General features: G+C 40.3%; 1 protein-coding gene across 1 annotated transcript; it reads left to right on the forward strand.

The window, feature by feature from the left end:
• Positions 1–2,272: 2,272 nt before the first annotated feature.
• Positions 2,273–27,376, forward strand: LOC141289194 (Y+L amino acid transporter 2). Its single transcript, XM_073821293.1, has 10 exons — positions 2,273–2,449; positions 5,344–5,908; positions 7,695–7,820; positions 9,417–9,561; positions 10,182–10,305; positions 12,347–12,450; positions 12,535–12,631; positions 12,753–12,902; positions 14,694–14,877; positions 25,996–27,376. Exons 2-10 carry the CDS (start codon positions 5,473–5,475, stop codon positions 26,091–26,093), a joined length of 1,464 nt encoding a protein of 487 aa, XP_073677394.1. The 5' UTR covers positions 2,273–2,449; positions 5,344–5,472; the 3' UTR covers positions 26,094–27,376.
• The last annotated feature ends 160 nt before the right edge of the window (positions 27,377–27,536 follow it).

A 27,536-nucleotide genomic window follows, 5' to 3' on the forward strand; every position in this document is an offset into this window, starting at 1 on the left:
TCAATTAGGACATTTAAGCATTTTTATGAACATGCCTTAGAAAAAAAACATTACAGGTGTGCATCTTCATACAAAACAAAGGCACTGATATATTTTAAGATCAGCCAGTGCAAGTTTCTTTCAGTTGAAACAGCTCAGACTTACATTTTAGTCTGGGTCTAGGTTTAAGCCTTGTCTGTGAAACCGGGGGCAAATGTAAAATGAGTCAAAAAATATATTAAAGGTTTCAGGAAAAAAAATGTTCCAGGACATTATCAATTAATTTTATAGACATCGGTTAACCAAAAATTAAAAAACAGGTCAAAAACACCTGCAAAAATAAATAAATAAATAAATAAATAAATAAATAAAATCATATATATACAGTGGTGTGAGAAAGTGTTGACCCCCTTCCTGATTTTTTTATTTTTTTGCATGTTTATCACACTTTAATGTTTCAGATCATTTAGATCACTAATTTAAATATTAATCAAAGATAACACAAGTAAACATGACATGCAGTTTTTAAATAAAGGTTTTTTTTATGAAGGGAAAACAAAATCCAAACCCAAAAGATCCTCGAAAGCTACACATCATGTTGAGATCCAAAGAAATGCAGGAACAAATGAGAAAGAAAGTAATTGATCTATCACTCTGAAAAAGGTTATAAAGCCATTTCTAAAGCTTTGGGACTCCAGCGAACCAAAGTGAGAGCCATTATCCACAAATGGTGAAAACATGGAACAGTCGTGAACCTTCCCAGGAGTGGCTTAAAATTACCCCAAGAGCGTAGCGACGACTCATCCAAGAGGTCACAAAAGACCCCACAACAACATCTAAAGAGGCCTCTCTTGCCTTAGTTAAGGTCAGTGTTCATGACTCCACCATAAGAAAGAGACTGGGCAAAAATGGCCTGCATGACAGAGTTCCAAGACGAAAACCGCTGCTGAGCAAAAAGAACATAAAGGCTCGTTTCAGTTTTGCCAGAAAACATCTTGATGATCCCCAAGACTTTTGGGAAAATACTCTGTGGACTGACGAGACAAAAGTTGAACTTTTTGGAAGGTGTGTGTCCCATTACATCTGGCGTAAAAGTAACAGCATTTCAGAAAAAGAACATCATACCAACAGTAAAATATGGTGTGGTAGTGTGATACCTGTGGCTGTTTTGCTGCTTCTGGACCTGGAAGACTTGCTGCGATAAATGGAATCATGAAGTCTACCACAAAATCCTGACCTGACCTGAATCCTATTGAGATGCTGTGGCATGACTTAAAAAAGGTGGTTCATGCTCGAAAACCCTCCAATGTGGCTGAATTACAACAATTGTGCCAAGATGAGTGGGACACAATTCCTGCACAGCGCTGTAACAGACTCATTGCAAGTTATCGCAAATGCTTGATTGCAGTTGTTGCTGCTAAGGGTGGCCCAACCAGTTAATCAGTTTAGGGGGCAAACACTTTTTCACACAGGGCCATGTGGGTTTGGATTTTGTTTTCCTCTCATAATAAAAAACTTCTTTCAAAAACTGCATGTTGTGTTTACTTGTGTTATCTTTGATTAATATTTCAATTTGTTTGATGATCTGAAACATTAAAATGTTACAAACATGCAAAAAAATAAAAAATCAGGAAGAGGGCCAAAGATCAGAGTGATGGCAAGGAGACCCTCCAACCTGAAAGAGTTAGAGCTCTTCACTAACGATGAATGGGCAAAAATACCAGTGGAGACATGGAAAAAAGCTGGTCAGCAATTACAGGAAGTGTTTGATTGCTGTAATAGCCAACAAAGGCTTTTCTATTGATTATTGAGAAGGGTATGAATAATTTTGGACATGCCACTTTTTGTTCAAATGTAAATAAAAGCTGAGAAATATTTTTTTCCACAATGATGCCTCTTGTACATCGTCTTATTATCTTTTGGGAGAAGCCTGTGTCATTCCCAGTCAAAAAAAAAAAAAACCTTGCTGGTTGAATAAAAGTAACTTTACGTCAGAATTTGCCAGGGGTTTGAATAATTTCGGCTTGACTGTATATACATATATACATACATACACACCATTTATAACTAATATAAGTTTATCACAACTCTAAAACAAAACTTGGCCCTAAACTGGCTATTCCCTACTGACTAATACTGTATTAGCAAACTATTACAAAACTGCATTAGCAACAATTACAAAATATTATGCTGAGAGACTGTAAAATCTCCTTAAGTATTTACTGAAGTAACACACCCAACAAAAATCAGTAAAAAGGTGTGCAATGACCTGTACTTCATCCAAGACACCAGTCAACAGCGTTGGGCTGGTGAAGATGAAGATGAAGGTGGAGGAGGAGGATGGCCTAATGTCAGTGAGGGGAAGGCTGTAGTATTCCTGCTGAACGATGTCATCATGAGTCTCCTCCTCTCTCACAGCTCCACGTCCGCTCATACACGCACATGGTCCAGCTCTCTTCGCTAAGAACAGGTGAGAACAGATAAGTAGATGACTAAAACTTGATATTTCACCCTCATGCATCAAGCGCATCAGTTGGTAGTAGTGTTAGCAGTGCGAGTGCAGTGGCAGAGGCGTGTGTTACCGCTAATACCACATTAGCTTACAGCAGTGCATGTGAATGCTGGCATCAGAGATGTTTTCTTATCTTTTTATCCCATAAAGGAGAACTTATTCCTAGCGTCCGAGTCAAGTAATATTGAAATTATGAAGTTCGTAAAGCGTGAGACTGATAATCCTATGTTTTATGACCTAACCTGAACAACGTGTTTTTAACTTCCTCTAACGTCAGCCCGTGCTGAAAATGATGTTATAGATGGATAGTTGATAAAGAGACGTGTTACCGAGCATATAGAGATGAAGTAGTCATAAAATCAATAGTTATTGAATATTGTTTTGTTATTTCGTATAAAGTACAGGATGCCATTCTGTGTTGGCGCGAATCGAGTATTTAAACCCGGGTAAGTTAACTTACGTGTTTTGACAGCCTGTTGAAGCGAGCGGAAGCTTAAAATCAAATATTTGACAACAACAATTCGCCTTTTTTTAAATTTTCACCGTTTTTTGTTACTATTTAATAAAAAACAGCGATAACTAAAATTATCGTGAATCGTCACCGAGTAAATGTTTTATGTGTTCAGTGGTTATAATTGTTACAGCTTCCGGGTGTGTGTGAATTGTTGTTGACAAATGTGTGTACTTTCTGAGTAAGTTTAAATGTTTGGTTAGGAATATGAAAGGGAGGTGTATATGATTCATCTTAACAGCTGTTGTAATACTCCTGCATAATTACATTCAGAAAAGTTCAGACATGCGCATTTTGTTCCTTTAATCCTTGCTGGAGATGCAGTATAATAAATGTAATCCACTAAACATTTCTCATTTATGATCTTAAATAATGACGAATATCAGTGCATAAAATTACAAAAATGAAGACATGATGCTCTTACAAATGTAAACTTATTAAGGCCTACTGTACGGTTATTTTTATAGGCCTATTAAAATTGTTATCTTTGCTAAAAACTATTTCTTCAGTAGCATGCAAAAGTTGGGATCAGTAAGATTTTTTTTACTGAAGTCTCTTGTGCTCATCAAAGTTTCATTTATTTGATCAAAAATACAGAAAGTAATATTATGAAATATGATTGCAATTCAAAATAAGTTTTCTATTTTAATATGCTATAAAATATAATCATTACTCCAGACTTGAGTGTCATGTGATCCTTTAGAAATCATTCTAGTATGCTGATTTATTATCAATGTTGGAAACTTGTGCTGCCCTAATGTTTTTTTTGGGACCTGAGATACTTTCTTCAGTATTCTTTGATGAATAAAAAGTTAATAATAAAAGTGTTTATTCAAAATATAAATATTTTCTAACCATAAAGCTTTTATTATCACTTTAACACATCCTTGCTGAATAAAAGTGAGAAAAAAAGAAAGAAAAGAAAAACATATACTGACCCCAAACTTTTGAACATTAGTGTATATTGTTAGAAACAATTTCTGTGGTAAATAGGCCTAAATGCTGTTCTTTTGAAAGTTTTATTCATCAAAGAATCCTGACAAGTATCACGGGTTCCAAAAAAAAAATTCAACATTAAATCAGCATTTTAGAATGATTTCTCAAAGATCATGTGAGACTGAATACTGCAGTAATGATGCTGAAAATTCAGCTTTGCATCACAGGAATACATTTGATAAAGTATATTAAAATAGAAAACCACCAAATTTGTAATCAAATAAATGCAGATTTGGTGAGCAGAAAATACTTTTTTAAAAAACATAAAAAATCATACTGCTCCCAAACTTTTGAACAGAAGTGTATCAGATGTCTTTTCCTAATATTATATTACCCAGTTGTTTATGGTCAGCTACATAGAAATGAATGGTTAGTTAGAATGAAAACAGGTGTTTACATGACCAAGAATTCTGATTAAAACAGGCATGTTCATTCACATAATGCTTACATCATATGGCCAAATTCTGATTAATATCAGTATTCCACAGAGCCATGCACCCAAAACCTGTTTTTATGCTTAAAATGTGAGATGCAGACCAGCCTAACAAAAAACAATGCAAGCTCTAGATGTCAGTTTTTTAAAAGCTACATTAGAAGACTGTGCAAAAAGAAGTGAACACAGCAGTCAGGAGCATCCGTCAAGTGTGTGTTTAAATAAAAAGACTATGAAAAGGCGTTCTATGAAAACAGCCACTTATGCATGTAAACTCAGTCATTGTTTAAAAGTATGCAACTGAACATGAAAAGAATTAAGGAATGCTTTTCTTGTTTCTGTTAGACATTGGCATGTTCCTTATCAACTGTCAAAGCAGCTCTGGCATCTGAATTTTAAGACTTGGCCTTCTGTTGAAGTCAGCTTTCAGAATATACTGTACATTGGCCCCCAAAATATGTTTTACAAGCTTTTACAAGTTTTCAGTTCTCTTTACTATTAATCTGGTGTATAACATTGTCATTCTGTTCAGATGTTCCCATATAGTTTTACTGTTCAGTGAAAGCTTTTATCTCTAGTAGTTTTATCTTTGAAGGCAGTTCTGCGAGCTGTTGTTAATGACCGCACCCAACCAAGCGTTGCCTGGTTCTCTTTCTATATTGAACTGGTTTCCTCCTGTGCCACTGCAGTGGCTCTATGGCATCCCGGGCAGCAGGTGTGGGCAAAATGACTGAGGCTTAATTAAAGAACTTGTTCTCCAAGAGGGCTTTTATACATTGATGTTGGAGAGATTAAGCTGTTGAATGAGTCAAAATAGTTTTGTGTTGTCATTAACATTCCGCAGATGCAGCCAGCAGTTGTATTTAACCTACAACATTGCATTAACTGTGTTTCATCTCTTTTATCTCCTAGATTTGATACAGAAATGCGACTCAGCTGAAACTCCAAGTTTGAGGTGAACACACCCTTGTGTGCTTGATCCGACGTCACATTCCTGATTCTTGATTTCTGTAGAACTCAGCCTCTTGAGTGGAGTTCAACATGGGAGACGGCGACTCAACCAGCTCTATGCGTCTAAAGCAAGAGATCTCGCTCCTGCATGGCGTCTGCCTTATTGTGGGAAACATGATTGGCTCAGGCATCTTTGTTTCACCCATCGGTGTTCTTGAGAACACAGGATCTTATGGTCTGTCTCTGGTGGTTTGGGTTATTGGAGGAGTCTTCTCTGTATTTGGTGCCCTGTGCTACGCAGAGCTGGGAACAACCATTCGCAAGTCAGGAGCCAGTTATGCCTACATCCTGGAGACCTTTGGAGGCTTCCTGGCTTTTATTCGTCTGTGGACCTCACTGATGATCGTGGAACCAGCCTGCCAGGCGGTCATTGCTCTTACTTTTGCTAATTACCTAGTGAAACCATTTTTTCCTACCTGCCCGGCACCATATGATGCAGTACGGCTCATTGCAGCTCTCATTATAGGTAAGTGTTCTTGCATTCATGCATGCATGCATGCATGGAGAGATCGCTTTGATAAACACACTTGTAACAGTGCTTGAGACTAGTGTAAATAGTGGCATAATAATGGCCGGCTTTCCCGGAGATTCATTACTGTTTGCTGTACACAAAGCGTAGTGTGTACAAGATTACTTTGTAGAGAGAGCTTCATGTTAACTTGCTAAAAAAAATTATACCAATTTATAGTGGGGTTGTAAGTTTTCATAAATTTAAATACAATTTGTATAAATATTAGATGTCAAACTTAAACCTAAAATACAAATAAAAATTTGCATGTTAAAATAACTAAAACTGAAGTAAAAAAATTAACTTAAAAACATTTTTGAAAATATTAAAAAAGCACACAAAATGACTAAAACTTAACCTAAGTTTAAAAAATGTAAAAATAAAAGCTAATTTTAAATATTATTAATTTATAATGTTCTGTTCTGAATGCTAGTGTCAAACCCAGGGTGCATTTTCTTTATAATCGTTCCTTACCTTTTCTTTATTTGTTCATTTTTGGGAGGAATTTGTGTTTTCTTTTTATCATTCTAAAACATTCTGGCAAGTTGCAGTGATTAAAAGTGCAAATGTCACATCCACTGAGTTAAATCCATTATTCAATTTTTTTTTATCAAAATTTGCTTAATTTCTTTTTTGGGAGAATTATCTCTGTGGGCTCAACTTGTTAAAATTACACAGTCCATCAGGTGAGTCTGCACTGCAGTGTGAATAAACTGTTATCATTTTCATTTGGCTCAAGCACATGCTCATACTTATTTGTGCAAGCTTGTACTTCGTCTGGTGTAATTTGTCAAAATGAAGTGAATAATGTCTCTAAAGCGTGTATTTTCTGTTAGTTCAGCTGTTAATTCCACTGTGGCTGTCAGGCTGTTCTCTCCATTCGTGTCAGTGTTGTTTGGCATTATTCAGGCATTTTATTTATGTCAACCAAATACTTTCCATTTGGGCTGGAGTCCGTAACCCTGCCAAGACATCCACAAGACCTTTTTATGAAGTCGCTGGTGACGGTTTCCACATTGAGACCTTGTGCAGTTTGTTTAAGTTCAAGGGAATTCTCGGGTTATTTGTCACCTGTGTCATGTTTTGCTACTTATTGCACCAAAGTCCACCCAAGTACTTGACAAATAGGCCTGAAGCACAAAGCTTTGGCAAGCTTATATAACAGTGTAATTCTACAGGGTTTAATTACCTTTTATGTGACAAATAGCACTTTATTTAGACTTGGTCTGTACAGTTTTATCAGAATGAGGTGGCATTTGAGATGAGATTAAATCAGGTACAGAAATACCTCAATTAATCTACTGGGTATCACAGCGCCAGGACGTCCAGTCATGATGGCATCTGCTGTTCTGAGAGCCAGAGACTGTTTTCGAGGAGTGAATTACTGTCAGACCTAGTTTGTTGGTGAAATTAGATGCCAGGAGTGTTCGCTGCAGTATCAGATGAAGAAAAGGAACTTGAATTACCAGTAAAACAGCAGAAGCAGGAGTTGAAGATTTACTCTGTTCGGAACTCAAACACAGCCTAATTATACAGCCTTGGACACAACAATCAGTAAACCTAAAGGGGAACTTATGACACATTGGAAATTTCCATTCACCTTGATAAACAAGGAAATGATACCTACACAATTATCAAAAGTCACATTAAGAAAAACCAAACCTCAGTGGAAAAGCAGTTGCACTTTTACGCTATATATTGTATTGCTTTTATAAGGGCATGTCTGTCTCTGTTTCCTTTGCAGGTCTTCTCACCTTTGTGAACTGCATGAAGGTGAAATGGGGGGCCATTCTTCAGGTCATCTCTACTGTGGCTAAAGTCCTGGCTCTTATCGTCATTATCATTGCAGGAATGATTGTGCTGGCCCAAGGTTTGAACAAACTGACACATGTGTTGTGTACTACATATACTATATACCATGTTAATGTTTAAATTTTGGGGTCAGTATGTTTTTTTAAAATGATTAACGTGACTGCCGTTTCTGCCACTGAATGAAAAAATAAAGGTAATTGTGACCTTTTTATCTCACAAAACTGACTTATTTTCCCTCAAAATTGAGTTTACATCTTGCAATTTTGACTTTTTTTAAGATGTAAACTCGCATTTGTGAGAGTCAGAATTGTGCAACAAAAGTTAAAATTGCAAGATACAAACTTGCATTTGCAAGAATAAAAAGTCAGAATTTAGAGTTTATATCACGCAATTCTGAGAATAAAGTCCTAATTGTGAGTTAATACAACTTTAACTTGCAATTGCGAGTTTATGCGATTCTGAGAGAAAAAAAGTTAGAAGTGTAAGTTTATCTTGCAATTTTGACTATAACTCCCAATTGCTCATTTATATCTCAATTCTGAGAAAACATCTTTACAAAAATTGCAAGATACAAACATTTGTGAGGGAAGATAAGTCAGAATTGCGAGATACAAACTTGCATCTGACCTTAACTCGTAACTGCGAGTTTATATCACGTAATTCTGGCATTATAACTTGCAATTGCGAGTTTATATCACGCAATTCTGAGAAAAAAAATAGAATTGAGTTTATATCTCGCAATTATGATTTTTTATATTTATATGTATTATACAATTCTGAGAAAAATATCAGCATTGCGAGATACAAACGTGGCGAATACAAAAAAAAAAGTCAGAGTTGTGAGATACCAACTTGCATTTGTGAGAAAGTCTTTAACTCTGACCTTAACTTGCAATTGCAAGTTTATATCACGCAATTCTGAGAAAAAAGTCAAAAGTGTGAGTTTATATTACGCAATTTTAATTTTCGCAACTTTAACTTGCAATTGCGAGTTTATAACATGCAATCTGAGGAAAAAGTTAGAATTGTGAGTTTATGTCTTGTAATTGCGAGTTTATCTACAATATTTATTTATATACAAACTTGCTTTTGTGAGAAAAAAGTTTTATTTCTAACTTTAACTCGCAATTGCAAGTTTATATCTTAATTCTGAGAAGGCGTTTTTATCTTGCGATTCTGAGAAAAAAGTCTGAATTATGAGTTTATATCTCGCAATTGCGAGTTTATATCTTACAATTCTGAGAAATGTGACTTTTTTTTCTCAGAATTGTGAGACAAATGTCGCAATAACCTTTTTTATTTGTTTATTCAGTGGCGGAAACGGGCTTCCATAGTTAATTGTATTCATTTGAAATTTTACCAAAAAAATCGATTTCAAATAAATGCTTTTGTTTTCTATTCATCCAAGAATCCGGAAAAAATACATCTTGATTTTCAAACAAAATCGTTAAGCAGCTCAACTGTTTTCAACCTTGATAATAATAAGAAATGTTTCTTGAGCTCAAATCAGCATCTTAGAATGATTTCTGAATGATCATGTAACACTGAAGATTGGAGTAATGATCTGAAAATTCAGCTTTGCTGTCACAGAATTAAATTACATTTTAAAATATATTAAAGTAGAAAAATTTGCATATGAATTGCTTTGCTACAGGAAAAACAGACAACTTCAGGGATTCATTTGAGAACTCTAAAGTGGATCCAGGAAACATGGCTCTGGCTCTGTACGCTGCTCTATACTCATACTCAGGCTGGGACACCCTGAACTTCATCACAGAGGAGATTAAAAACCCAGAGAGGTACTAATACTTATGATTCATGACATTTCAATTAATATAAAGTGAATATAAACTCACCTCCTGATTCACAAGCACTTTGTAAACATCAGGTTTGTTAGTTAAACATGTTTATGTTAATGAATTCAAATAATTTGTAAATAGGGCGTATGGTACACGCTCATTCACAATTAGTATAGTATTAGCATAACATAAGTTACGTGCCCAGGAATGCAGTGGAATATTCTGGACTCCCTTCTCCGGTTTGTCTCCAGTATATTGCATACATAAAAAAAAAAGACTAACAGGCCATATGCCTAACAATAAATATTTAATTAACATGTTTTTAGCCAGGTAAAAATAAAAAAAAGCCAATCTTCTAAAAATGGTAACCAGCAATATTAACTTATCCGTTGTTGTTCAGTCATTGTCCAAGTAGGATGGTTGGTCAGTGTAGTATTTTTCCGACCCCTTCTTCATTGATTGGACGGCTGGGTAAAATGTGACAGGGACAAGCACTGCATTTTACCCAAAGTTGAACAGTTACAAAATGCACACTTCATTTTGGAATGAATGTCTAGTTTTGTTGCAAATCCATCAGGAAGATCAAATATATAAGGAAAATCTCTTTTTCTCTTCAACAGGAACCTGCCATTGTCTATAGCGATCTCCATGCCTATTGTCACAATAATCTACATCCTGACTAATATCGCTTATTATGCAGTGCTGGACATGAATACACTCTTACAGAGTGAAGCCGTGGCTGTGGTGAGTGAAGCTTTCTTGGAGCCGAACTTTACAATAAAAAAGCTACTTTGTCTTTTATCATTGCATCTGAGTATCTCAAGCTTCTGCAGCAAACTTCATTTTTAACCCACATGATCTTGGATGTCACATGGAAGTTAATTGACGGCATCTGTTTAGTTTATTTGCTCCAGATTTGATCATGTTTTCATCTCCTGTTACTCTGATCTAGTTAAGCAGAGCAGCTTGAGGCAGCGTGCTCTCTCTAGAGATGCTCGATGACATTAGTCCACAACCACAGACACTCTGCTGCTTATAATTACGCTAGTATGCTGGTCTGTGGAAGTTTTAATGACAAACAAACTGCGTTTGATCCACTGTTTTGTTTCTGCTGTGTCCTAATCCATTTTTATACGCAGAGACAGCTGTATGTTCTTCCAGAACATTGCTTTTTCTTTGAGCATCTCATCACAATAGCTGCATGATTTTCTTTTATAGTCATATTGATACAGTGCCTTGCAAATGTATTCATACCCCTTCATTTTTTTCACATTTTGTTTTGTTGCAGCGTTATGTTAAACTGCTTTAAATTAGTTTTTCCCCACATCAATTTACACTCCATACACCATAATAATGACAAAGCAAAAACCAGATTTGCAAATTTTACAAATTTATTAAAAATAAAACACTGAAATAAGTACATTGCATAAGTATTCATACCCTTATTATCTGCCATTCTTTGCCTCACCTTTTCACCTCTCAAGCTCTGTCAGCTTGGATGGGGGCTGGCAGACATTTTCTAGAGTCCTAGTTGTTCCAATTGTCTTCCATTATGGATAATGCTTCTGTGAACCTTCAATGCAGCAGATTTTTTTCTGAACTCTTCCCTAGATCATTGCCTTAACGCAAGTCTGTCACTGAGCTCTACAGGCAGTTATCTTGACCTCAGGACTTGGTTTTTGCTCTGATATGCATTTTCAGCTGTTAGACCTTTTCTGAGAGGTGTGTGCCTTCCTAAATCAGACTCATTCAAATGAATTTGCCACAGTTTAACTCCACTCGAAGTGTTGTAACATCTAGAAGCAATATGAATGCTCCTGAGCTGAATTTCAAGTGTCCCAGAAAAGGGTATGAATACTTATGCAACGGGATCTTTTCAGTTTTTTTATTTTTAATAAATTTGCACAAATGTTAAAAACCTATTTTTTGCTTTGCCATTATGGAGTAGGGAGTGTAGATTAAAGGAGAACTCCGGTGTGATATTGACCTAAAGTGTATTGAATCATGACACCGAGTGTGAACGTACCTTGCATATCTCATCTCGGTTTGTGTCCAGCAGTCTGAAATCTGGGGTCAGTTAGCCGATTGCTAACAACAGGTTGTCAATTAGGGTGAATCGGGCATCGGAGAAGCCATGTAAATAAATCACTGTTTTACGCCATTTATAAGTCGAGTGTCGAGCACGAAGGAAACTACAACCTGATAAGTTGATAACCTGATAAATTCCTTGGTGCTCGACACTCGACTTATCGTGACTAAATTCAAGATGGCGGCGACCGGTCTGTTTCTGGTGGAAAATGTCTGTATAAATCTTCTTGTAAATAAACTACCGGTGCTTTTTCTGAGTTCTCAATGTCTCGTTTTAAATGTCAGGGCACTTGGAAGTCTACCAATGAAGTGTGGAGCTACTTTGTGCCTCGTAAATGGCGTAAAACAGTGATTTATTTACATGGCTACTTCGATGCCCTATTGACTCTCATTGACAACCTGTTGTGAGCATCAGCTAACTGACCCCAGATTTCGGACAGCTGGACACAAACCGAGATGAGATATGCAAGGTATGTTCACCCTCGGTATCATCATTCAATACACTTTAGGTCAAAATCACACCGGAGTTCTCCTTTAATGTGGGAAAAAAAGTAATTTAAAGTAGTTTAACATAAGGCAGCCAGCAACATAACAAAATGTGAAAAAAAATGAAGGGGTGTGAATACTTTTGCAAGGCACTGTATATAACGACACATTTTTAACATAAATAACATTTTTGCTTTTGTATCTAACACAGACGTTTGCTGACTGTGTGCTGGGATATGCTAGCTGGCTCATACCGCTGTCTGTGGCTATCTCCTGTTATGGAGGTTTAAACTCTTCTATCATTGCCGCCTCCAGGTAAAAAACGTGCTATCATTTGATGAGTTGATACATGGTGCAAGGAATTCAGTTTCTTAGCTAAATCTTTATATTCCTTTTTAGGCTTTTCTTTGTGGGTTCACGTGAAGGCCACTTACCCAATGTCCTCTGCATGATCCACGTCAAACGCTACACACCAATCCCAGCCCTGCTGTTTAATGTGAGTAGACAGGCTCAGACATATCTGTACTATGTAGAAAATCTAGAATATCTGCGTTCTATGCAAAAATGCAAAAAGGACACTTTAGTCTGTATCATCTGCTTTTTTTCTCTTCCCACAGGGAGGAATGTCACTCATATTTCTCTGTGTGAAAGACGTGTTCCAACTAATTAATTACTTCAGTTTTAATTACTGGCTGTTCATCGGCCTTTCCATAGGCAGTCAGATCTACCTACGCATCAAAGCACCTGACCTGCCTCGTCCTATCAAGGTAAGTCAGTAGCTCTGTTACAAAACCTAGTGAGCTACCTTGCAACCCACTACCTATGTAATCCTAACCATTATTAGTGGCTGATTCTAAATTGTTTCCATGTACGCAAGAAGTTTAGGCTGTGCCTGAGTCATTTAAGGACATTCACAGAGTTGTCTATAAGCCACTCTTGCTGTGTGCTTAGGGTCAGTGTTCTGTTCGAAGGTGAACCTGTGCCCTGTTTGAGGTTCTGAATGCTCTAGACAGGGTTTTCATTAAGGCTACCTCAATATTTTGGTGCATTGAGCTTTCCTTTTACTCTGATGAGTCCCTGCCACTGAAAAACAGCCCCTCAGCATGAGACTGCTACCAGTACACTTTACTTTTGGGATGGTACTCTGCAGCTGATGAACAGTAACTGGTTTTCTTTAAACATGATGCTTGGAATTGAGGTTCATCAGACCAAAAAAAAAAATTTCTCACAATCTGAGAGTTCTGTAGGTGCTTTTTTTTTTTTTTTGCAAATTTCAAGGGTGTTTTCATGTGTCTTCACTGAGGAGAGGATTGAGTCTTGCCACACCACCATAAAGACTTTTGGTGGATTGGTGAAGTGTTGCAGTGATATTTGTCCTTCTGTAGGTCCCTCCTATCTCCACATATGATCATGGAGCTCAACTAGAGTGACTGTCAGATTGTTGGTCACCAGTCTAACCAAAGCTTTTCTCCATCAGTTGCTCAGTTTGGCCAAGAGGCCAGCTCTAGAAGGAGTTGTTGTTGTTTCAAACTTTTTGCATTAAGGGTAACAGAGACTACATGCTTTTGTGAAACTTCAATGCAGATAATTTTTTTTTCTGAAGTCTTCCCCAGATGTGTGGCTTGACACATCCTGTTTTTTTTTCTTTGTATCTCAGGCTTTGTTTTTGCTCTGATAGGTATTTTCAGCAGTTAGACCTTTTATTAAAATGTGTATTCTTTTCCTATTCAGTTGAATTTGCCACAGGTTAACTTCACTCGAAGTGTAGCAACATCTACAAGCTATATACTGTGTATATATATATATATATGTGTGTGTGTGTGTGTGTGTGTGTGTGTTTCTGAGCTAAATTTCAACTGTCCCACATTAAGTTTTTTTAATACATTTGCAAGGAAGTTATTTTTTTCTTTGCTATTATGGTTTATGGAGTGTAGATGTAGATGTAGATGATGTAGCAAGTATAAAGTAATTAAAAGCACTTTAACATAAGGTAGCAACATAAAACATGAAAAAAATGGGGTGTGAATACTTTTGCAAGGCACTGTATATACACAAATGTTAAATGTAAAATGTAGTTTCTACATACATAATATCTTTTTAGTTTTCTATTTATCTGTCGTTTTATTTTTATTGTCATTTACAATGCTCTTTCCCTCATTAAAGCCATTCAGTTTGTGGCTTAATTGAATGAAATGTAAATATATATTTAATGAACATTTCTTTTGACTTGTCCACATCTTGCATTTTTACTGAACTCTTGTCAGTGCACTTTGGGATTGCTGTCTCTTCTCCTTCTTTCTCTTTATCTCTATTTCTTTCTGAAGGATACGTGTGATACTTAGTCAAGATAAAGTGTCTTAGAATGAAGGATAATGTTTCTTATCTTATGGAGCAGCCTTCACATCGGCTGCATTTATGATGCCTTAAAATACTCAGATAACAGCTAATGTCATATATTTAATACTTGCAACAAAGTTGACATTTTTATTTTATTATTGCCCTGGTTTATGATGTGCTTAATTGACTCTTTGTGTTTGTGTGTGTTTGTTTCTGTGTAGTTGAGTCTGTTCTTCCCTATAGTGTACTGCTTGTGCAGTGTGTTTCTGGTGGTTGTACCGCTCTACAGTGACACTATAAACTCTCTGGTGGGAATCTTCGTCGCTCTTTCCGGGGCTCCTGTGTATTACATATGTGTGCATCTCCCGCCCAGCTCCAGACCCGCCTTTCTGGGACACATGCTTGGTGAGTAAGCACACAAACATGTGAAAAACGCTCGTTTCTCTTGTCTCATTTCTATTAGTTCAGCTGGGCACCTGCGGTACCTGCACAGCTCTGGTTTCTGCTGCAGGCTGTAGGAAGTGTTTTTTTTAACATTTTCTTATGTGCTACACCCAGGTGCTGTTTGCCTTCTTGGGGCTTTGTTGCATAAATACAAATGGTGGTGATAAATTTGCTGTTATGAAACGGGACTATCGTGAACATAGACATGTGTACTGCAGTGCAGATCACTTGACTATGAACAATGACCACTGTTTTCATCTGTCTGAGACTGGTGTTTTACTAGAGATACAGTTGGAGTCAAAAGCTTACATACTGTACACCTTGCAGAATCTGCCAAATGTTAATTATTTTACTAAAAAAAAGGATCATACAAAATGCATGTTATTTTTTTAGTACTGACCTGAATAAGATATTTCACATAAAATATGTTTACAGGAGAAAACAATAGTTGAATTTTAAAAATTACCCCGTTTAGAAGTTTACATAAACTTGATTCTTAGTACTGTTTTTTACCTGAATGATACACAGCTGTTTTTTTTTTTTTTTTTTGTATGATTTTAAGATCAATGATAAGGTTCAAACTCTTACTGATGCTTCAGAAGGAAAAACTGCATTAAGAGCCGGGGGGGTGAAAACTTTTTGTATTTGAAGATCAGGGTAAATTAAACTTTTGTCTTCTGGGTAGGGCTGCAACTAACGATTATTTTGATAATCGATTAGTTGGCCGATTATTTTTTCCCGATTAATCGATTAGTTGGCTTAATTTACTATTTTATTTTATTTTTTTCAAAATCACACTATTCCACATTCTGAATGCTATGAAAACACAGTGCTTAACAATTTACAACAATTCACCTGTCATAATAAAGAGAAAAGACAAATATCTGAAGAAAAACACACTAAAAAGCATAAAATACAGTGTTTCTGCTATTTATTCTGCCATGGCAGTGTTTAGTGTCCCGCCTACAGCAGCAGCAGCTGCGAGCGCAAGTGCCTTCAGCAGAGTTCCGCCTTCAAATGCACCCAGTAAGCTTAAACTGGCCGCAAAGCCCCAGCTAAAGTAGGCTAATTACCATGAATCTGCCAGGGGAAAAGTAAGGAGATATTCAAATTATTTATTAATAAACTAGTATTTTCTGAGTCAGTGTCGCAAAGATGAAGTTGACGATCTGCTCACTGGATGCGCTTTTAAAGCCTAAATGCATCTTTATGGATTAGGCCTATAGTGTTAATGACTTTGTTGTATGTTTCTGTGATTCATTATTTATTTTCTTTATGTTTTCATAATATTTGAATTTGGTGTTATTTCGTATAGCATTTAATTGCATTTATGTTATGGTAATGAGAAGTCTTTTATTGTGAAATATATTGGCGTGAACGGATATAGTGCAAGTACGCGCTAAACATTTCAGTACGGAACGAGACCCAGACGCACATGGTCATGGCCTCAAAGGTTTACGGTTCATAAGGAGTTTAGCTCCTGGTTTAAATGGAGAACAAGGTATTTTGACTTCTTGTTATCTTTATTTCTATTTTGTTTTATTGTAGCAAAATTATTTGTTTGCTGTTTGTGTGATATCTAGTTATGTTTAAATGATGTGTTTGTTTATTTATTTGTTTGGTTTTGAAACGTTTGTCTTAAGGTTTACTAATTTTGTTGTTTGTTTGGTTTTTCTTTGTACAAGCTCTTACGTTGATCCTCAATCTGGTTATTTGATGGTGTACGGCATGAAGTGACGACTTATGTGACGGATGTGAATAAACTATGAGGATCATCAGTTGGAGAGTCGATCTTTTTTATTGAACCAGGGAGCTACATATAGCTAATGAAAGAGTTTTGTTTTCGATTTCAATTATTTCGTTTTATATAGTAGTGAAGTAATAATTTAAAGTAAATGTATTACTCTTACATTTATGAGCAAAAATGAAGTTTCACATAGCGCTGGCGGCACCATGTCCTGCAAAGCTTTAACTCTCCGCACAAACGACTGGATATGCGCCTATTAGTACACATTTATCTAGGTTAAACGATTAAACGAATATTGTGATGTGCTTTAAGTTTTTTATATCTATGGATTTTAATTTAAATTGTGATGACTTGAGAAGGCTAAATTGATCTGTCTGCCGCTGGCCGCTTGGTCGTTACTTTAAAAAACAAAAACTTGAATTTCACAAACAAAACGTGTTCCAAATATATTTCTAAATTAACTTTATAAACTAAAGAAACTAAAATAAATGTAATTACTTCGCTATTAAAAACAGCAGCTGTGCAATGGGGAAGAGAACGAGAAAAAAGACAGCCAATTCTGATGAGCTGTTGAGGTTGTTAGGAATTTTTGCAACGAATATTTGTTTAATAGCCTATTTAACACTTATTTAGGCTACTTTCTTATTTAAATGTATTATTTCGTTGATTTATTTTAGCATTTTGTAGGATGCTTGTTTACCGACGGAATTGCTAAAATAAACACGCACGTTTGTGAATAATGTTTGAGCCTCATTTATTAATAAAACACCGCACCACCGCCGGTGGTAAAAATCTGCCACAGTCACAGCCCTACAGTTCCTACCCTCCATAAATACGTGCACTACGTGTTCATAAATCTAAATTTAACATTCAACGACAGATGTTTCAGCACAATGAATGTTTTTGTGCTGAGTATTAACCTAATTGTCTCCTTGTCTGTGTTCCTGTCTGACACGCTCATTCAGTAAAGATTCAAACTTAATACAGACTGCCAGAATGGAGTTTCATGCATAAATGGAAATGCTCGTGTGAATTTGTGACATTTACAGATAAGGATATGTCCGTAAACTGAAAGTTTTCATGTTGAAGATGCAAACGGATCTCAAAGCGCCTCACAGGGCAAGCCATTACGCTATAAGCTTCAAGTTTAAAATAAGCAAATCTGGGCGGACCCGATTAATCGATAATGAGAATCGTTGTCGACAAATTTCATTATCGATAATAATCAATTTTAACGATTAGTTGTTGCAGCCCTACTTCTGGGAAACTTGTATCTTCTGTAGCTTCTGAAAGGCAGTACTAAATAAAAAAATAAATATGATATTCAGGAAAAATAAGAAAAAAGTTTACACCCCCAGCTCTGAATGCATCGTTTTTTCTTTCTGAAGCATCAGTGAGCTTTTGAACATCTTGTAATAGTTGAATATGAGTCCCTCATTTGTCCTTAATGTGAAAAGATGGATCTCAAAATCATACAGTCATTGTTGGACAGTGTTCAAATACACAAAAATGCAGAAAAACCAAAGAAATTGTGGGCCCTGAAGGATTTTTCTGAAGAACAGCAGACAGTTTAACTGTTCAGGAAAAACAAGGGACTCATGTTATTTTAACTATCTCTAAACAAAAAAAAAAAAAAGCTGTTGATCATTCAGGTAACAACAAAGTATTAAACTTTGAAATCGGGTCATCTTTATAAATTCAACTATTTTCTCTTGTGGACTATATGTAAATGTCTTTTCTGTATAGCTCTTATTCAGGTCAGTACTTGAAAAAAAAACATGGATTTTGAATGATCACTCTTATTTTGGTAAAATAATTAACATTTTGCAGATTCTGCAAGGTGTATGTAAACTTCAACTGTAGGGTTCTATGAATATAGAGTACATCAGAGAAAAAAATGGATTTTTGATTCATGTTTAATCATACTTTACATCATAACATTTATGATGCAGTTGTATTGAGTAATAAAACTCAGCTAAGATGCTTGGTACAGACTATTGAGGAAGGAACGTCATAGAAACTTGAGTGTGGGTTCAGCGGTTTGAGCCCTGCAAACAACTACATAGCAATGACCTAGAACATCCTAGCAACCATATAACAATGTCTTTGCAACTACTCACTATTATTGTGGTAAAACCTCCAAAGGCAAGCATCGCTCACATTTACTTCAGACAATAAAATCTAAAGATTTACTATTTTATTTAAGGCTGTTAAACTTTCTAAATCAAATCTAACTTTAATAGAATTGCATGATAAGCTGAATTTGTTGCCTGGATTTAAAGGGATTAATGTTCATCGAAAAATGAAAGTTACCCCATGATTTACTAATCCTCAAGCCATCCTAGGTGTATATGACATTTTTTCCTTTCAGATGAATACAATCAGAGTTATATTAAACAATGTTCTGGCTCTTCCATGCTTCCCACGTCCCACGTCATCCACTGTAACGCCACTTTCTCATGAATGCGAATACAACAGTTAGCAGAAGCTATAGATTTTTGTTCTCTTACGAGAGGTCTCTCATACTGCATATCTTACGCTAGGGGAAAATCCTTTTCTGCGAGATATTGAAGCCAAAAATTATCCTTAATTTTGAAATAATGTAAAGCGCGTTGCAGCAGCATACAGACATAGGCGAAACAGCTTGCCCGCCTATTGGCTGCTCTGCGGCAACTGCAGCAGCCTATAGAGCGAGGCCTGGCGCGACGCCAGATCCAATGGGGGCATTTCGCGCCCACTGCGTCGCTTCCCGCCTAAAAGGGCGTGGTCTAGGCCTATAAAAACCGCTCGCAGGCAGCTATTATCTGATTTTTCATCCTTCAAGCGAAGCACACGCATCGCTGGAGCTGGATAAGAAGCCGCCGTCGACTGCAAGCATCTCAGCGGGACGAGCCACTGAAGCTGCTGGCCACGCCGCCTTCCGTGCCTTCCTGCTGCGCTTTCCGGCGCCTGTATCCTTTAAAATCTGAAGTGTGTGTCGCCGCTTAAAAGAGCAAAGCGTCTTTATAAAGATGCCTTCTTGCGGCTCGTGCAGAGCCACACTCAGCGACAGGGACCGCCATGTTGTCTGCGTTTCCTGCCTGGGTGAGGAGCACGTGGTGATTGCGCTCGCTGAGGGCGGCTGCCCTCATTGTGAACCGTTGCCAATAGCGACTCTGAGGACTCGCTTGGCATTTTTCACCGAATCGCCGTGCCCAGCGGGCTCCGGACCCCCCCCCCCCCCCCCCCCAGCCGACAAAGCTCGCCGGTTCGCCCGCCAGCTTCACCGATCTCGTCAGCTCCCGTTTCGGACGTTAAATGGCCGCTGTCTGCCGCCGCTTGCGTCGACGCTGCTGACGAAGGGACTGTCATGGAGGAGGAGGAGGATTCCTGCTCTATCCTGGCGTCATGCAGTGAGGATTGGGAGAGCTCTGCGGACCTCGCTCCCCCCGCCCACGCTCCGTCAGGTACGAGAGCTTCGATTGAGGCAGAGTTAATGAGGATCCTCACACAGGCCACGGCGAGCCTGGGCCTCGAGTGGTCCTCACCAGAGCAGCCCGCTCACAACCGGCTGGATGGCTGTTTTCTGCCAAAAGGGGAGCGCGCTTCAAGCGCGTCTAAACCGGCGCCTTTTCTTCCTGAGTTACACGAAGAACTGGCTAAGTCCTGGAGCGCCCCCCACTCGGCGAGAGTGCGCCCATCCTCTTCCTTGGCGTTCTCTACTGTGGACGGCCCCGAGAACAGAGGATACCTCTCGATGCCGCCGGTCGAAGAGGCGATTGCAGCCCACTTGTGTCCGCCCTCCGCTGGACGGCGTGCTAAGTCGGCGCTGCCTTCAAAAGCCTGCCGCCAAACTTCAAACCTGCTCTGCCGCGCATACACCGCCGCTGGACAGGCCGCGTCAGCGCTGCACACTATGGCCTCGCTGCAGATATTCCAGGCTGACCTCCTCCGAAGGCTGGATGAGGAAGGGCCTGAAGCGATCTGCGTGCCGGACTTAAGAAGCGCCACGGACCTCGCTCTCCGCGCTACAAAGTCCGCAGCACAAGCCATAGGACGCAACATGGCCGCGCTTACGGTAACCGAGAGGCATTTGTGGCTGACGCTTTCTGAAATGGCCGAGTCTGAACGCACCGCGTTCCTTGACGCTCCACTTTCACCCGCTGGCCTGTTTGGATCATCTGTCAAGGATTTTGCAGAGAGATTCGCAGAGGTACAGAAAGCGTCTCAGGCGATGAGGCACTTCCTGCCAAAGCGCTCCAGTTCTGCAGCCGGCCGTGGGAAACCGCCTGCGCAGAGCTCACGACCTCAGCCACAGCCCGCTACCGCAGCTTCGCAACGTCACCAAGCGCAAGGTGCGAGACCGCGTTCCCGCTCTTCAGGCCGCCGTCCCGCTGGGCGTGGCCCGAGGCCCAGAATTGAACTAAAGCCTGAGCCTCCGAAGCTGTCCTAGCAAAGCTAGGAAAAAGACGGTGCACGAGTCCTGCTGTCGCCGGACCCCCACCAAAGGTATTCGCTCATCCAGTTCCAAAAAATGTGACTGTTCCAGTGTTCTATGCAGCCAACAAACCGGCTCTGTCGCCCGTTTGCCTGTACTCAAAAGCCGTTCTCACGGCTACCCAGATAAATCCAAAAAAGAGTGTATTTTCTGGTGTCCCGGCCACGGCCGATGACGTTTCATGTGTAGTAAGCATGCCCACTTTCCAGTGCCCATCTCTACACACAAGCACACCCTGTCACACAGGTCACGCGCACACAAAATCGACTCAGATCGATTGCGCTTCACAACCGGCCACGGCCGATGGTGTCTCATGTGTAGTAAGCATGCCCACTTCCCAGTGCCCATCACTACACACAAGCACAGCCTGTCACACAGGTCCCGCGCACATAAAATCGACTCAGATCGATTGCGCTTCACATGTGGTAAACGTGCCCACTTCACAGTGCCCACAGACATCACATTATGCACGTCCCAAGGTTTCTGTAAAAACGAAACCAAAGTGCATTCCCTATATGCAGGCGAACGTTGTTTGCAGTGTGTTAAATGTGCCTGTTGCCACACAACCACATCCACACACAGACATAATAGTTCCCGCTATCAGCGCCCGCGCCCCGAATGTCACGAGCACGTCTCTTGTGCCACAGCACACCGAAACCACTCCGTTACTGAACGAACGGAGCGCGCTTCGTATTCAACCTCTAGCTATTCATGCAAACGCATGGGAAAAGCTTCCAGGGGTTTCGAAATGGGTGCTGGACATTATAAAAGGAGGCTATTCGCTACAGTTTCACCGACGCCCGCGCCGCTATACAGCGCGCGTCGAGACCACGATGCAGACAGAAGCAGCACACCTGCTTCGAGCCGAAGTGGCGAAACTATTGAGCAAAGGGGTCATAGAGCCCCTTTCTCAAGCTCAAAGCGAAGGAGGGCTGTACAGCAGATATTTCCTGGTACCGAAAAAAGACGGTGGTCTCAGACCCATACTAGATCTAAGGCAACTGAACAAAGCGCTGGTGAAGCGTCGGTTCAGGATGCTCACGACCAGAAAAATCCTCGCGCAAGTTCGCCAAGGCGACTGGTTCGTGTCAGTGGATCTGAAAGACGCGTATTTTCAAATACAGATAGCGTCACGTCACAGGCGGTTTTTGAGATTCGCCTTCGAGGGCCAGGCATATCAGTACACAGTCCTGCCGTTCGGTTTGTCCCAGGCACCCCGTACATTTACGAAGTGCATGGACGCAGCGCTCGTTCCTCTCAGACTGAAAGGCGTGCGCATACTGAACTATTTGGACGATTGGCTGATTCTAGCGCAATCTCGCTCAGTGCTTGTGGAGCACACAACCATGTTACTCGATCACCTCGAGAATTTGGGTCTCAGAGTCAATTGGGCGAAGAGCTCTCTGTCTCCCAGTCAGAAGACTTCCTTCCTGGGTACAGAATTGGACTCGCTGTCAATGATAGCGCGGCTATCACCACAGCGCGCAGCAGACATTCTGCGCACAGCGGGCTCGTTCCGCTGCGGCGCATCTGTCCCGCTCAAAAAATTTCAGAAAATGCTGGGTCTCATGGCCTCAGCATCATCAGTTCTCCAGCTGGGTCTGCTCCGCATGCGCCCACTGCAGTTCTGGTTGAAACCGCGCGTCCCGCGTCAAGCATGGGCGTCCGGTCGGCTTCGTCTCACGGTCAATCAGAAATGTGTCACAGCCCTGAAACCGTGGAAAGTAGTCGACTGGTTCCAGTCAGGTGTAAGCCTGGGGACTTCCTCGAGAATAAAAGTGGTGTCTACGGACGTGTCCACCTCGGGATGGGGGGGCTCTGCTCGAGGGCAGACCGTCTTTTGGCCAGTGGTCAGAACGGGAAAAGCTCCTGCATATCAACTGCCTCGAAATGCTGGCAGTACAGAACGCTTCTGTCCCCAAATAAAGGGAAACCATGTACTAGTCCGCTCGGACAACATGTCAGTGGTGTCCTACATAAATCGCCAGGGCGGTCTCAGGTCCAAAAACCTATACAGGCTTGCAGAACGCCTCCTGGTATGGGCTCAGCGCAACCTGCGCTCGCTGAAAGCAGCGCATGTGCCGGGGCTTCTAAACATAGGGCCAGACAGACTGTCCAGGAACAACGTTCCAGCAGGCGAATGGTCTCTACACCCACAGACAGTACAACTACTGTGGAAAAAATTCGGCAGAGCGGAAGTAGACCTGTTCGCGTCTCTGAACAACGCTCACTGTCTGGAATTTTTCTCCAAAAGCAGGGACGCGCTGGCCCACGAATGGCCCCGCCGTCATCTCTATGCTTTTCCCCCCGTCTCTCTCCTACCTCAGGTGATAGAGAGGGTCAGGGAAAAAGGATGTTCAATACTGCTGGTAGCGCCGTTTTGGGAAAACCAGCCCTGGTTCCCAGCGCTGATGCAGCTGACGAGCACTGCCCCGTGGCCGATACCAGTGAGGAGAGACCTTCTCTCTCAGGCCAGCGGCTTGATTTGGCATCCTCACCCAGAGCTGTGGTCCCTTCATGTCTGGGCCACCAGCGAATATATGATGAACTTCCTAAAGGAGTATTAAACATGATCACGCAGGCTAGAGCCCCTTCTACGAGACGGCTCTATTCCTCAAAATGGTCTGTGTTTTCGGGTTGGTGCGCAGCCCGCGGCTCGTCACCCACTAACTGTGGTGTGACGGAGGTGCTTTCCTTTCTACAAGAGCTGCTGGACAAGGGCAGAACCCCGTCCACGCTCAAAGTCTATGTGGCGGCCATAACAGCGTTTTCGAGGACAACGCTAGGTCAGTCAATAGGAAGGAACGATTTAGTTATTCGCTTCCTGAGGGGAGCTAGAAGACTGAATCCCCCCAGACCTCCCTCAGTCCCCGTATGGGACCTTTCTGTGGTACTAGAGACCATGAAAGGTGGACCATTCGAGCCTCTGCAGACGATTGATCTGAAATACCTGTCTCTTAAGACTGTGTTTCTGCTGGCTCTCGCTTCAGTGAAGCGCATAGGGGACTTGTACGCGCTCTCCGTGAGCGCGACGTGCATGGAGTTTGGACCTAATGACTCTAAAGTCATACTCAAACCCAAGCATGGTTACGTTCCAAAATCCCTCAACACACCGTTTAGGGCACAGGTCATCGCGCTGTCAGCCCTACCGGTCACTGATGAGGAAATGGACGCGAGCCTCCTATGCCCAGTCAGGGCATTACGAGCTTACGTGTCTCGCTCGTCTGCTTTTAGGCAGACTGAACAGCTTTTTGTTTTGTTTTATGGGCGTCCCAAGGGACTGGCCGCGTCGAAACAGAGCCTATCCAGATGGATAGTTGATGCTATTGCGCTGGCATATGCTTCCAAGGGCATGCAGTGCCCGCTAGGTGTCAGAGCACATTCCACGAGGGGCGTGGCCTCATCGTGGGCTTGGTCGAGTGGGATTGCCTTGCAAGATATTTGTACGGCGGCGGGCTGGGCCTCTCCGTCTACATTTATAAGGTTTTACAACCTGGAGGTTCCCGCCTTACAGGCCAGGCTGCTGTCAGTCTAGATAATCATTGTTGTCTGACCTGATGCTATCAGCTCGGAATGCTGCGTCTACTGAGCACAGCTCTAGGGTAGACAGTGAAAGTAGTAGCACAAGATGTGCCTGGGCAAACTGTGTAAAGACCCTTATTTCCACGTCAGCTCAGGCCGTAACCCCGCCCTGTATGTACGTTAACTTAGCGTCTGAAGTGACGCTGCACTATGTGGAAGAGTGCGGCGTTGCCCCTCCCTCTTCCCCGGACTCCCTGTGAGTTCTCTAGGTGATTATGAACTGTATGAACCCCGGGCTTTCGCCCTTGGGTCTTTGGTGTCAGATCTCAGCATGCACGGCGTTTTACACTGGGTCCCCTAGCGTAAGATACTTACGCAGTACGAGAGACCTCTTGTAAGAGAATGTACTCGGTTACTAACGTACTAACGTAACCTCGGTTCTCTCTACGAGTACTGCGTATCTTGCCGTGCATGCGCACGCTCTGGTTGCTTCGATGATGAAAAACCAGATAATAGCTGCCTGCGAGCGGTTTTTATAGGCCTAGACCACGCCCTTTTAGGCGGGAAGCGACGCAGTGGGTGCGAAATGCCCCCATTGGATCTGGCGTCGCGCCAGGCCTCGCTCTATAGGCTGCTGCAGTTGCCACAGAGCAGCCAATAGGACAATAATGTCTGTATGCTGCTGCAACGCGCTTTACATTATTTCAAAATTAAGGATAATTTTTGGCTTCAATATCTCGCAGAAAAGGATTTTCCCCTAGCGTAAGATACTTACGCAGTACTCGTTTTTAATGAAGTTGTAAATATGGATATTTTTCTTGCACGAACACATGACATCACTTCAGAAGGCCTTTATTAACGCCCCGGAGCAGTGTGGAGCATTTTTTATGATGGATGGATGCACTTTACTGGAATCTCAACACCCATTCACTGCCATTATAAAGCTTGGAAGAGCCAGGGTGTTTTTTTTTTATATAACTCTCAATTGTAGTTGTTTGAAAGAAAAAAGTCAAATACAACAAGGATGGCGTGAGGGTGAGTAAATAATAGGTAATTTTCATTTTTGGATGAACTTGTCCTTTAAGTGTGGTTTTTCAATTAAACTGACAGCCCTGTTTATTATGTATAACATGGACATGTAAAGTGTTTTTTACATCATAAAAAAAAAAAAACTTCAGCCTCAAGGTTTTAAAGCAGGCAAATTAATTTACATTTTCATTTTAGACATGGGCCAGTTAAGAGGTTTTCAAGTACCATTAGTTTTGTACACAGATTAACACTGACTGGTGATTTTCACGTACTGATCTTTGATCTTTTTCTCTTTTTTTTTCAGACACAATTTCATTGCAGTCACAGAAGCTGTGTTATTGCTGCGTGGCAGATCCTGGTTTGGACCTGGACAATCCGCTTGAGGATCACAAAAAAGAATAAACATAGGAAAATAAACGGATTACCCAGACTTTGAGAATAAGCCAAAACTCAAGCCTGAGCTGCACGTCTGCACCTTCCAGTCTGAGCGTGCATGGAATGGAGCAATGGATAGGAATGGAGATTAGGATTGAAATATTCAACTGAGTAAACAACTGAACACACAAGTACACAAACCCTATGCCTCTGATCCCTCAGACCTGTGACTTTTGAACAAGTTCAGTCCATTCCGTTGGACCATTTCGTTAAAGACTGTTGTGATGGTATTGTCTTAAAATCAGGTTTACCTCGTTTTATTCTTAAATGTTTATTTTATTTGTCCTTTTGTGAGCTTCTGCTGTTCATCACAGCAGTCTTGTATGACACTCTACTGGGGTTGATCAACTTTGGTAGGCCTGTTAACTGAAACATGGCAACTCTAGAGATCTACAAGATGCATTTTTGCTGAATAATGAATTCTGTTTACTGAGATGAAGGATTGTTTCATAGGTACTCCAGACTTGAAAGCCATATATATCTCTATATTTTTTTTTTTTTAAGTTACAACTCCAGTTGGGAACATGACTTCATTTCTAAAGTTAATCTATATAAAGATTTCTTTCTTTCTTTTTTATCTAGTGTGTCCTTATAATCCAAAATACAGTGTGTTTTGTCATGCTGTCCAGACCAGAAAAATGTAGATCTGTTGTTTTTAGATTTTTCTTTAGGTTTTAGTGAATAACATTTTTCCATTTTGTTTGTATAATTTAAATAACTTTTTATGCTGGATGGTTTTCTGTGGCCCACCAAAAAGGATGTTGGTAGTCTGCAATTGCATAAATGGTTCGGAAAGCAGTTTGTTCTGTGTGTTTACCGTACATGGAGAGTAACAATATGAAATGGCGACATTTGAGTTTACACAAGGGGAGAAAGTGTCTTAACAGTGCCTGTTTTGGTCAATCTCAACTTCAGATGTTTCTATATAGTTTTATTTTGTATGATTGTTGACACGCACAGACATCACTTTAAAAACTGTACATTTTTAACAAGTCCATCAGTTCCTCATCAGGAGAATAACAGACCAAAGAATTGGTTAAAAGAATACCAGCGGTTAAGAAGCCTTAAGACGTTCATGGTAGTAGAACTTATGTTTTAAAGCTGCTAAATAACAGTACATCTTGCCATTGCTCTTTTATTCTGACCTGCAGCACTTGATTCCATGCAAGTTATCTTTCTGTCCAATACTGGGACCAAAGTCATATTTTAAACCATCCAGAATATATCCTGCTCTGGTATTATTAATTACATATATTTCTGACCCAACTCATTTTGTTTTGCAAATGGTTGTGTTTTAGTCACCAAAAAATATTTGGTTCTGATAAATGTTCCATTTATGTTTCCTTCTGTCATAAGTACTGTATAGTTATTGTATGTGCCTTAAGAGGAGTGATTTTATATGACCAAATG

The sequence above is a fragment of the Garra rufa genome, chromosome 17 (assembly GCF_049309525.1).
Source record: "Garra rufa chromosome 17, GarRuf1.0, whole genome shotgun sequence".
NCBI lineage: Eukaryota > Metazoa > Chordata > Actinopteri > Cypriniformes > Cyprinidae > Garra > Garra rufa.

Bases quoted from the DNA above. Each gene is read 5' to 3' on its own strand.
- LOC141289194 (XM_073821293.1), top strand. From the start codon at position 5,473: ATGGGAGACGGCGACTCAACCAGCTCTATGCGTCTAAAGCAAGAGATC. The intron at 7,821-9,416 runs GTTTGAACAAAC...GCTTTGCTACAG, and splicing joins AATGATTGTGCTGGCCCAAG to GAAAAACAGACAACTTCAGG. The intron at 12,632-12,752 runs GTGAGTAGACAG...CTCTTCCCACAG, and splicing joins TCCCAGCCCTGCTGTTTAAT to GGAGGAATGTCACTCATATT.